Source organism: Lithobates pipiens, unplaced genomic scaffold, assembly GCF_037356315.1.
Source record: "Lithobates pipiens isolate NorthernLeopardFrog02 unplaced genomic scaffold, aLitPip1_a1.2 Scaffold_30, whole genome shotgun sequence".
NCBI lineage: Eukaryota > Metazoa > Chordata > Amphibia > Anura > Ranidae > Lithobates > Lithobates pipiens.
Window position 1 is genome coordinate 182,435,853 of NW_027507791.1, and position 12,817 is coordinate 182,448,669.

Sequence of the window (12,817 nt, forward strand, 5' to 3'; positions counted from 1 at the left end):
TTACATAGCTCTTTCCAAAACCTGGAGGTAAATTGTACCCCTCTATCCGATACAATGCTGTCAGGTACTCCTTTCATCGGCAAAAAATGCGCCATTTTGGATAGACGTCTACCACCACCAAGATGGTCGTAAACCCTTCTGAGAGAGGTAACTCTACAATAAAATCCATGGAGATTTCTTTCCAAGGTTTTTCCGGGACTGGCAGCGGCCTTAACAGGCCCCAGGATCTGGCGTTAGACCCCTTGTTACGCTGGCAGGTTGTACAGGAGTCAACATATTTTTTACAGTCTGATCTTAGGGTAGGCCACCATAAGGACCGCTGCACAAGGTCAATTGTCTTCCGGACTCCAAAGTGGCCAGCTAGTTGATGGTCGTGAAAAGTTCTTAATACAAGTAACCTGGCTTGCTGGGGAGCAAAAATCTTATCCTGATGCCATAGAAGCCCTTCTTGGCTTCTCAGGGAAGAAACTTCAGTTTCCGTACACTGGCTAGAGGCCTGCTCAATTGAAGATCTTAGATCCGGTTGAATTAGTAGGAAATTTTGGGGGGACAAAATTGTACTGGGTGGGATTCCTTCCGGGGTATCTGGGAACATTCGGGACAAAGCATCTGCTTTGCTATTCTTTGATCCTGGGCTATAGGTTATGTGGAAATTAAACCTCGAGAAGAATAAAGCCCATCGGGCCTGTCGGGGTCTCAGACGTTTGGCCGTGCGGAGGTATTCTAAGTTCTTATGATCGGTAAAAATTAGGATGGGGTGAGCGGCACCTTCCAGGAGATACCTCCATTCTTCTAGAGCGGTTTTAATCGCTAGAAGTTCCCGATCCCCCACACCGTAGTTTTTCTCTGGGGAACTAATTTTTCGTGAGAAAAAAGCTACAGGATGCAGTAATGCCTTGGAACCTTGACGTTGGGATAGAATCGCCCCTGTGGCCACCTCTGAGGCGTCAACCTCCAGCACGTAGGGTAAGGCGGGATCTGGATGCTGCAGGATTGGTGCGGTAGTGAAGAGGGTCTTGAGCTGGTCAAAGGCGGACTGCGCTGTTGTGGACCAATGGAACTTGGTATGTTGATGAGTGGTCTGAGTAATGGGTGCTACAATGGTGGAGAAGTTCCTTATGAATCTTCGGTAGAAGTTTGCAAAACCAATAAATCTCTGAACACCCTTCTTGTCAGAAGGAGCGGGCCAGTCTAGGATAGACTTCACCTTTTGGGGATCCATGGCAATTCCACCTGTGGTGATGATGAGTCCCAAGAATTGAATGGATTCCTTTTCAAAATCGCACTTCTCGGCCTTAACAAATAATCCATGTGTTCTAAGGATACATAGTACTTTCTTAACGTGCACTCTGTGAAGTTCCAGAGTGGTTGAAAAAATAAGAATATCGTCAAGATAAGCGACAACAAAGTGGTCTAAATGCTCCCGGAAGATGTCGTTAATGAAATGCTGAATGGTTGCCGGGGCATTACACAATCCGAATGGCATGACTAAATATTAAAAATGCCCAAATCTCGTTCTGAACGCCGTCTTCCACTCCCCCTCCCGGATACGGACAAGGTTGTAAGCTCCACGTAAATCAAGTTTGGTGAAGATACGTGAAGTGTGGAATCTTTGGAAGAGTTCGGGGATGAGCGGAAGTGGGTAGCGGTTTTTAAGGGTGATATTATTTAATTCCCTGTAGTCCACACATGGTCTTAAAGTCTTGTCCTTTTTTTCCACGAAGAAGATACCTGCACCGGCAGGGGATGAAGAGGGACAACAATGTTTACAACAGCATCTCCTCGTTCAGCCGCCCCGTGAGACGATCGTGGGTATCCCCGTGGCGATTGAGTCTGCGGGACCCGCGACCGACTCACGAGGGTCCCGACCGGCATGCTAGCGTGCCGGCGGCGGCACACTCGCGATGGCAGGGCGGCATTTAAAACTGGACGTACCTGTACGCCAATATGCCTGCCCGTGCCATTCTGCTGACATACATCGGCGTGCGCCGGTCGGGAAGTGGTTAAAGAAACACTTTGAATGCCCAAACAGCAGACAAGGAGCAGAACACAATTAAATGGCCAATAAGCCTGAAAAAATATAGTTCTTGCTGAAGGGGAAAATAACTTAGTTCAAAGTTTGAAATTCAAACTAATAACAAAGTATTTTAACATATAAATCAGTGGACACAATGCCAACATCTGCATACTTGAATGGTGATGAGAATAGCCACTTAAAATGCCAGATATGGGGGTGTGCAATGGATCAGTTTTAGGATTTTAATATACTTTGTAAATAGCACCCTATACATTTATAGTCAGTGGTAGTTGTATCCTCTGCATTATGCCCTGATAAAATAACATTTAATTACAGTGCAAGTCCATGTGATAATCACTAGGATTGCATCAGCTAGCACTTATGTACAAGTTTCATATAAAAACACAATTTTTAAGATATGTAAAACAAGTGACATAATGGACAATTCTGAGTGAGATTCTTTTTGAACCAAAAATGTGGGCTTTATTTTTTGATTGTGCATTGTACTACAGCAGAATTAAAAAACATACTATATAAAAATATACTATGCGTATACAATATACTAAACCTAGTATTGACAAGATATATTATCTTCTCGATTAAAGAAGAGGATATGTAGAGGTTGTTGTCCATATAAAAATGGCAAGGATGAGGAACAAGGAAATTACTTCTCACTAGTATATATATTACTTATTTATATATTAAATTACTTCTCACTAGTTTTATATATATATATATATTATTATATATTAAATTACTATATATATATATATATATATATATATATATATATATATATATATATATATATATATATATATATATATATATATATATATATATATTAAATTACTTTATATTAAATTATACAGTATATTATAAACTTTATGGTCAGGCAGCCGTGTACCTGATCGGCAGTGTCCCAGCGGATGGCGGCCATTCCAGTATTCAAAAACCGTGCCTCCTCCTCGTCTGTGATAGGCGAAACACTCAAGTTCCCAGCATTCAGTGTTCCACCTATCACTGACATCCGGTCATCCTCATAATACAGACGAGAATGAGAGGATGTCCGTGATAGGCTGAACACTGCTTTCTGTGAAATTAAGTGTTCCGCCTATCACAGATTAGGAGGTGCGGCTTTTGAACAGTGCAATGTCCGCCATCTGTCTGCATGACACGCTGATCAGGTAGGCAGACAGTGGCTTGCGGTTAGTGTGTTAGTGGTGGTTACGGTTAGGGGTAGTGTTAGTTAGTGGTGGTAGTGTTATGGTGCCAACTTGCCAAGTCATTGCACGTCATACAGCCCAAGTCAAAGTCAAGTCGCAAAGTCAGTAGTGACAAGTCAAAGTCAAGTCGAGTCATTTATTGAATTCAGTCAAGCAAGTCGCAAGTCCCCAAATAGGTGACTCAAGTCTGACTTAAGTCAAGTCATGTGACTCAAGTCCCCCACCTCTGCAAGCCAGTGACTCTGATTTAAAGCACCTGTGCAAGATAAAGGAAAACCTGCAAACATGGCCAATTGGGGGTACTTGATGACTGAGGTTAAGAACCACTGTTGAAGGGGATCAGACTCAAGGCAGTGACCAACTCACAGTTTCTTTCACAAAAGTGTTATGCTTAATCCCAAAGGATAGTAACACACAGAAAGTAGAGATCTCTGGCCATACCTTATAAGAAAATAAACTTCTGCTCTACTGAGCCTTATTGTGTTTGTAGCCCAAAAAGGTCCTTGGTTTAAGGTAAGTGTCCTCTCTGAGAGCTAGGACCTGCTGCCTTAAAGTGGTAATATTCAGCTGGCGATTTATTTTTTTTATTTTTATTTTTTTACCTGCAAGGCGGGGGACCTGATGCGCGCCGCTGGCGGCCATAGTGTGCACGAGCATCAGCACAGAGAGTTTTGTGTGTAAACACACAAATCCCTGTGCTGTCAGAGGAGAGGAGACATATTGTTTCTTCCTGCTAAGTAGGAAAAAACAATATGGCTCTTCTCCTAGTTATTCACATCCCCACACAGTTAGAACATGCTGAGGGAACACACATTTAACCCCTTGATTGCCCCTTAGTGTTAACCCCTTCCCTGCCAGTGACATTTACACAGTAATCAGTACATTTTTATAGCACTAATCGCTGTATAAATGCCAATGGTTCTAAAAAACTGTCAAACGTCACGATCTGTCCTTCGCGATGTCGCAGTAGTGCTAAAAATCCCAGATCACCGCCATTACTAGTAAAAAAAAAAAAAAAATTCCATATATCTTTCCTACGCTATAACTTTTGAGCAAGCCAATCAATATACGTTTATTGAGATTTTTTTTTTTTACCAAAAATATGTACCGTAGAAGAATATATATTGGCCTAAACCGATGAAGAAATACGTTTTTTTTTTTTTTTTTTTTTTAAATTGGGAATATTTATTATTGAAAAAAGTTAAAAATATTGTTTTTTTTCTTCAAAATTGTCGCTCTTTTTTTGTTTATTGCGCAAAAAATAAAAACCGCAGAGGTGATCAAATACCACCAAAAAAAGCTCTATTTGTGGGGGAAAAGGGATGCAAATTTTGTTTAGGTACAGCATTGAACGACCACGCAATTGTCAGTTAAAGCGACGCAGTGCCAAATTGTAACAAGTGCTCTGGTCAGGAAGGGGGTAAAATCTTCCAGGGCTGAATCGGTTAATGTCTAAACCACTGGCAACAAAAGTGAGTACAAAAGTACAGTGAGTACATTGAAAATGTCCAAATTGGGTGAAATTAGAAATTTTTCCTCTGTTACAAGGTCTCAGGAGTTAATGGGGAGCAGGTGTGTTAAATTTGGTGTTATCGCTCTCACTTTCATACTGGTCACTGGAAGTTTAACATGGCACCTCATGGCAAAGAACTCTCTGAAGATCTGAAAAAAAAAAGAATTATTGCTCTACATAAAGATGGCCCAGGCCATAAAAAGATTCCCATGACCCTGAAACTGAGCTGCAGCACGGTGGCCAAGACCATACAGCAGTTTAACAGGACAGGTTCCATTCAGAACAGGCCTTGCCATGGCTGACCAAAGAAGTTGAGTGCACGTGCTCAGCGTCATATCCATTGCTGCAGAGGTTGAAGGGGTGGGAGGATCAGCCTGTCAGTGCTCAGACCATACGGCGCACACTGCATCAAATTGGTCTGCATGGCTGTCGTCCCAGAAGGAAGCTTGTTCTAAAGATGATGCACAAGAAAGGCCACAAACAGTTTGCTGAAGACAAGCAGACTAAGGACATGGATTACTGGAACCATGTCCTGTAGTCTGATGAGACCAAGATAAACTTATTTGGTTCAGATGGTGTCAAGCGTGTGTGGCGGCAACCAAGTGAGGAGTACAAAGACAAGTGTGTCTTGCCTACAGTCAAGCATGGTGGTGGGAGTGTCATGGTCTGGGGCTGCATGAGGAATGCCGGCACTGGGGAGCTACAGTTCATTGAGGGAACCACGAATGCCAACATGTACTGTGACATACTGAAGCAGAGTATGATCCCCTCCCTTCGGAGACTGGGCCGCAGGACAGTATTCCAACATGATAATGACCCCAAACACACCTCCAAGACGACCATTGCATTCCATTCTATCTGAGAATTAAACTCATAGTTTAAAATTAGAGCAATACTATATCATATAATGGTTTTATTCAGAGAGGCTCTAACACAAAGTGTTAAAATCATATTAGTTGGATTAGCGAGTATGTGAATTCAGGATAAAACTTGAGCACATAAACACAAGGATCATGGGGTGAAGGTCCTCCTTAATTTATAGTTTATGGAAGTTGAATTGACCTTTCCATATTGCAGTGCATTTCCTCTTCATAACTCTGAGCTTGTTTTAGGAAAAATTAACTTGGTATTCCATGAATAATTAGGAATAATAGCCTTAACTGGAAGTTGGTGTTTTATTTTTAAAGTGGTTCTAAAGGCAGAAGGTTTTTTTTTGTTTTTTTTATTTATCTTAATGCATTCATGCATTAGGATAAAGAACCTTCTGTGTGCTGCTCCCCCTCAGCCACCCTAATACTAACCTAAGCCCCATCTTGATCCATCGATCTTGCACAAGAGACCCGGCTGTCCGGGACTCTCCCTCACCATTGGCTCGCGCTGTTTTCAATCAAAATCAGTGAGCCAATTAAGAGATAGAGGGGGCGGTGCTGAGCTGTGGCTTCATGTCTGAATGGACACACGGAGCTGCAGCTTGGCTTGGGTGCTCCAAACTGCTTGCTTTAGACCACTTTCACACTGAGGCACTTTTCAGGCGCTTTCACGCTCACAAAAACGTATTTCCATTAAAATCAATGAACGCTTTCACACTGGGGCAGTTCGCTGGCAGGGCTGTAAAAAACTCCCCTCTCCATTGAAATGAATGAAAAGCGCCTGAAAAGCTCTTCAAAAGCGCTCAGTGTTTTTACTGGCAGTTTAGAAGCGCCTCAGTGTGAAAGTGGCTTTATGGGCCAGGAGCGCCAAAGAGGGACCTGAAAAGAGGAGGATCTGGGCTGCTCTGTGCAAATCCACTGTACGGAGCAGATAAGTATAGAATGTTTATTATTTTTAGACAAAAAAAAGAGAATAAATTGAATAGTGTTTTATATTGTTTTTACCATATTTTAGACTCTAACTCTTTGCTATGTTTTCCCGTGTTCTAGTTTCGGAATCTTAGTGTGGACAGTTTTTTCAGGGAGAGAGCCTTACTCAGGTAAGTCTTTTTAGACCCTGTTATTTTGTTATGTTTTACAATAGTTACATTCAACTGGACTTGTTCTGTAAAGTAGAATATGTTTTTCTTTTCATCAAAGATGTATTTTGGGCTCTAATTAGTATCAGAGGCATACATTTGCAGCACTAGAGATGGGCCCAACAGCACCCTGTTTGGTTTGCAGCAGTACATTCGAACATCTCAAACGTGGAAAATGGGAACTGGATAACGAACCCCATTGAAGTCTATTGGACCCAACCTGGAAAAATAAAAAATTCCCAATTGAAGGCTTATATGCAAGTAATTGTATAACCATACAATGGTTATGGGGGTCTGCATACTGCCCTGGGGGGACATCATTTTTAGATGAGCATTGATTTACTAATGTTTAAAGTGAAAGCATAAAAAAATTTAAAATTCCTTTTACTGTAGTGCCGGGGGGGGGGGGGGGGGGTCTCCTTAGCCTGCTTGTAAAGTCGCACATCTGTACCATGTATAGAACCTGCTGCAGCAATAATGACATTTATAAAGCGCAAAAAATGACATTTTTCCTGCAAGCTTTCTTTATTTTTTAAACAATGGCTTAGGGGGCCGGTCTATAGGATGAGGACACAATTTAGTGCACTCGGAACAAGATTAGAGACTTTTTGGATACATTCTGACATCCAGCACCCAAGTCACGTCAGTGACCTCATCATCCCCTTAACCCTCATCATCACTGAAAATAACTTGGCAATACGCTGCAGCTGAGGGAATCTGACTGCCAATTTGCTGTTTACCAGTGTTCTCCCCTCTCTGTAGGCTCATGTTCCTACCTTCCTCAACCTCAGAACCAAAATCTAAATCAAGTAATGGCTGTGTACCGTCAAGGAGCATGTGGCTGATGCTGTCTTCTAGACTTGTGCACAACAGGAAATTTTGTTTCGTTTCGGTTCGTTGTCATTTGTAAAATACATAATTTCGTTCTGTTATACTTGTTATGTTACGTTAATTTGTTTTCTGATAATTTGTTATTATTTGTAGAGTGTCGATATTCATTATAATGAATCTCGAATCATGTCAAATTAATTTGTTATACCCGCTATCATTTCTTTTGTATTCGTTGAAATTCAATATTTATGTGTGTGTGTATATATATATATATATATATATATATATATATATATATATATATATATTCGTGATAATGATTCGTAGTTTGGAAAGTCGTTTGTTTATTTAATCTATTAACACACACAATGACAACGTCTGTTCTCCTCTGCTCAAATACAATACAACACCCTTCTAACTCAGTTCTCAGGAATGCACTTTAAGTAATCCAGTAATCCAACCTCCAGCACAAAATGAATCAGCTGATTGGACTCTAAGATTTACTTTGAGTTGACCTTTTGTTTCATTAGATCTTTAACGATTTACCGAAACATGTCAAATCCATTCATTATATTTTCTATAATTTCTTTTGTATTAGTTAAAAGTCATTATTTTTTTATTCGGACATTCGGATGGCTAGGAAGAAGGTTCACCTTCCAGCAGGACAATGACCCCAAACACACTCCTAAAGCAACACTTGAGTGGTTTAAGGAGAAACGTAAATGTGTTGGAATGTCCTAGTCAAAGCCCAGACCTCAATCCAATGGAAAATCTGTGGTCAGACTTAAAGATTGCTGTTCACAAGCGCAAACCGTGGATTGCAAGGAGGAATGGGCAAAAATCTCAGTGGTAATATGTGGCAAGCTCATAGAGACTTATCCAAAGCGACTAGGAGCTATAATAGTCGCAAAAGGTGGCTCTACAAAGTATTGACTTTGGGGGGGGGGGTGAAAAGTTCTGCACATTGACTTTGCCTGTTATTTTGTCCTATTTGTTGTTTGCTTCGCAATAAAAAAAAACATCTTCAAAGTTGTGGGCATATTCTGTAAATTAAATGCTGCAAATCCTCAAACAATCCATGTTAATTCCAGGTTGTGAGGCAACAAAACACGAAAAATGCCAACGAAGGTGAACATTGTGTTTTTGGTTTTGCCTATTGAAGTGGTAAGTGGTAGAGGCACTGATAAAGTACCAAAGAAAAAATTAGTTACTAAATGGTATACATTAGTGACAAACCAAGTACAATAAAGTGCATAGTGCTATTACATGAATCACACTAAACCATTGATGATAATAGTGATCAATTCATTAATCCAATAATCAATCCTAAGTCCATTAATATTGTTTCTGTTGTGAATCTAAGCCATGCACCATCACCAAGTCAAATCTTTGTGAATATAACACGATGAGTGTGAGTAAATTGCCTACTCACCAGATAAACATGACATCTTTAACTAAAAAGGTCACAACAGGCTGTATGTAAAAATTAGTGGGCTTGTTGGTCTACCAATGAATCTGTATCTGAAAACCTTTAGGATCCCCCTCTCACCATAGGTAAACCATTAATAATAAGGGACCATAGCATGATAAGTTTATTAAGAATAATATATTAAAACAATGCCAATTGGCTGCTTACATTTTTTTTATTCTATTTTTTTTTATCGGGTGATATTCACAAAGATTTGCTTTGGTGACGGTGAACAGTATTAATGGACTGTAGATTGATTATTGGATTCATGAATTTATCACTATTATTATCAATTGTTTAGTTTGATTCATGTAATTGCACTATGCACTTTATTGTACTTGGTTTGTCACGAATTTATACCATTTAGTAAATAACTTTTTCGTTAGCACTTTATCAGTGCCCCCTACCACTTACCACTTCAACATTTAAAGTTAGCACACTGCACTTTTAAGCCGAGCAGCTTTAATATTTAAAACAACTGCACTCAACACTATCATGCTTTTGCCTATTGCATTAGGGTGTGCCCCCCAAAGTTCAAAAACACATGCTTTTTTCTGCAGCCTCAGCTGCACAGGACAGTGAATGAATAGGAAGTGCTCTGTGCTGAGCGGCTTCCTGTTCATTCATAATCTGAAGCATAGTAAACACAGTGTACTATGCTTCGGTTATGAATCAACACAGTGAGTGAGTGTGTTGACTGTGTTCATTTAGAAAAGGGGCAGCTTTTTCTCTTAGCCATGTGACCAACGTGTCTATTGATAGTCTTCCTGTCAGGCTGTCACTGTGCTACTGATGTGAGCCCACAGGAGGTGACACAGGATCCTCAGGGCATGAAGGATGATGGATGAAGCAAAGGAGAGCCGGATAGCGGGCTAACGTCAGGGTGGGCAGCAGGCAACGTAATCAGGAGAACTAGCCGAGTTGGTAGACAAGAGATCGGTTCACGAGAGGTCAGGTTAGCAGGTTACACAAAGGGCGCTCAGGAACAAGTGTTGCTTAAGCAACCAGAAACTGGTCTGAGTGGAATTTAAATAGAGAAGCACATGGGAGGCTGGACAGGAAGTAGCAGGAAGGAAGTATATAAAAGGCAACAGGTGAAGCTGGCGACACCCATAACTGCTGAGTGCAGCAAGAGCTGAACACAGGAACCAGCCAACCTACAGCACAGCAGTAAAAGGTAAGACACAGATCAGAACCACAGCTGATCTGTGGCAGTACCCCCCCCCCCCCACCTGGGACCTGGCTTGGAGGTAAATTTCCGTTGGAATCTGGTCACCAAGCGTGGTTTGGAGACATCTGTAGCAGGAACCCAAGACCTCTGCTCCGGGCTGTAGCCCTTCCAATCAATCAGATAGAGTCACTTACCTTAAGAGTACTTGGAGTCCAATATTTCTTTTAATCTCATACTGATCCATGGTATCAGCCACAGGAGCGGGGTGATAAGAAGGGTGAGAGAAACAATTGAGGACCAGTGACCCGAGCAGGGAGACATGGAAGGCGTTAGGGATCCTGAGATGAGAGGGCAGACGGAGCTTGAAAGCAACCAGATTTATTTGACAAAGATGGGAAAGGGACAAATGAAGCGAGGGGCAAATTTCATTGAGGGCACCCGGATTCGGATGTGCTTGGTAGAGAGCCAAACTCTATCGCTAGGTAGGAACTCAGGAGCCGGACGGTGATGACAATCTGCTGCCGTTTTATGCCTGGAAGAAGCCAGATGAAGATTCTTAGACTTCTTCCCAGATTGAGTTGAAGGTCCTCTTCAGCTGCTGCTGGTACAAGAGGAGAAATGGGAACAGAAAAGGGAACAGAAGAATGCTACCCATAAACAGCGAAGAAGGGAGATTTTCCACTCCAACTGGCATTGGAGTGTTGGTTTAAGGCAAACTCTGCCTAGGGTAAAAGGTCCACGCAGTCATCTTGGTGGGCTGAGATGAAGACACGGAGAAAACGCTCTACCTTTTGATTGACGCATTCTGTTTTCCCATTGGACTGGGGATGAAAGTCATATGAAAAATTCAATTTAATCCCAAAGGAGCTGGCCAATGCTCTCCAAAACCGAGCAGTTAATTGAACTCTTCTGTCAGAGACGATATGTGAAGGCATCCCATGAAGACGAAAGATCTCCTAAATGAAAGTTGTGGCAAGACTGTGAACAGAAGGTAGGCCTGGGAGAGGAATCAAGTGACACATTTTGGAGAACTGATCCACCACTACCCAAATGACTGTAGAACCTGTTGAGGGAGCAGATCTGAGATAAAATCCATGGAAATACAACGCCAAGGTATATCAAGAACTGGGGAGGGCAGGAGCAAGCCAGCTGGGGCGGACGTGGAAGACTTGGATAGTACACAAATCATACAAGCTTGAACGTACTCTTTGACATCCTTACAAAGAGAAGGCCACCAGTAATGACGCTGAAGAAGGTTACAAGTACGAGGTATGCCAGGATGTCCAGAGAACTTGGATTAATGTGCCCACACAAGGAGTTTGGGATGAAGTGCGGAAACTACAAAAGTTTTACCTGGAGGAGGCTGCGTAGATCGGAGCTGAGTAGTGGCTAGAATATGATGCGGAGGGATGATGGGACCAGGATCAAGGTGATTCTCAGAATCGTTGACATCAAATGACTTGGACAAGGCATCAGTATAAAGGTTTTTGGCACCAGGATGAAAAGTAATGTTGAAGTTGAAGCGGGCGAAGAAGAGAGCCCAGCAAGCTTGGCGTGGGTTCAAGCGTTTCGCGAATTGTAAATACTGCAGATTTTTATGATGAGTATAGATGGTAATACATTGGGAAGCACTCTCTAGAAGATGTCACCATTCTTGAAGAGCTAGTTTAATAGCCAATAGCTCATGATCCCCACTGGTATAGTTCTTCTCCGTATCCGAAAACTTCTTGGAAAAGAAACCGCAGGGCTGAGACTTGCCCTTCTGAGCTTGGAGTAGGACAGCACCGACTCCTACTGAAAAGGCATCAACTTCCATAGAAAAGGGTTTCGCAATGCCCGGATGTAGGAGAATTGGGGCAGAGAGGAAGGCTGCCTTGAGTTTAGTGGAAAGCATCAATGGCTTCAGGGGACCAGAGCCGGGAATTGACACCCTTGCGGGTGAAAGATGTAGTAGGAGCTACCAAGGTGGAGTAGTTACGAATGAATTGGCGATGGTAATTGGTGAAGCTCAAAATGCGTCAGATGGCTTTAAGGCCAGGGGGCTGGGGCCACTCAAAGATGGCTCGAACTTTGGCTGGGTCCATGAGGAGACCCTTATATGAGATTATGTAGCCCAGGAATGGAACTTGTGTTTGTTCAAATAGGTACTTCTCCAATTTAGCATATAGACAATTGTCCCGTAGTCGCTGTAGCACCGCTTTCACATGGAGACGATGGGTGAGTAAGTCTGGTGAGAAAATAAGAATATCATCCAGATATACAATAACACAGCCATACAGAAAGTTGCGGAAGATCTCATTAACCAAGCTTTGAAAGACAGCTGGGGCATTGCATAAGCCAAAGGGCATCACAAGATAGTCATAATGTCCGTCCCTGGTGTTAAAGGTGGTCTTCAGCTCATCTCCTTCGCGTATTCTTATTAAATTGTAGGCCCCTTTAAGATCCAATTTGGTAAAAACATGAGAAACCCACAGTCTGTCAAAGAGTTCTGAAATTAAAGGAAGAGGGTATAGGTTCTTTACGGTGATGGCGTTAAGGCCCTTGTAGTTGATACATGGACAAACTGAACCATCATTTTTCCAT

The 12,817-nt window shown here is 42.0% G+C and overlaps 1 protein-coding gene across 1 annotated transcript in view; it reads left to right on the forward strand.

Moving 5' to 3' along the window:
* Nucleotides 1–12,817, forward strand: part of LOC143943376 (receptor-interacting serine/threonine-protein kinase 3-like) — a 71,271-nt gene that overhangs the window by 34,263 nt on the left and 24,191 nt on the right. Inside the window, exon 4 of the mRNA XM_077465104.1 lies at nt 6,676–6,725. Within this exon, the coding sequence (XP_077321230.1) occupies nt 6,676–6,725 (50 nt within the window). The remainder of the gene's footprint in view (nt 1–6,675; nt 6,726–12,817) is intronic.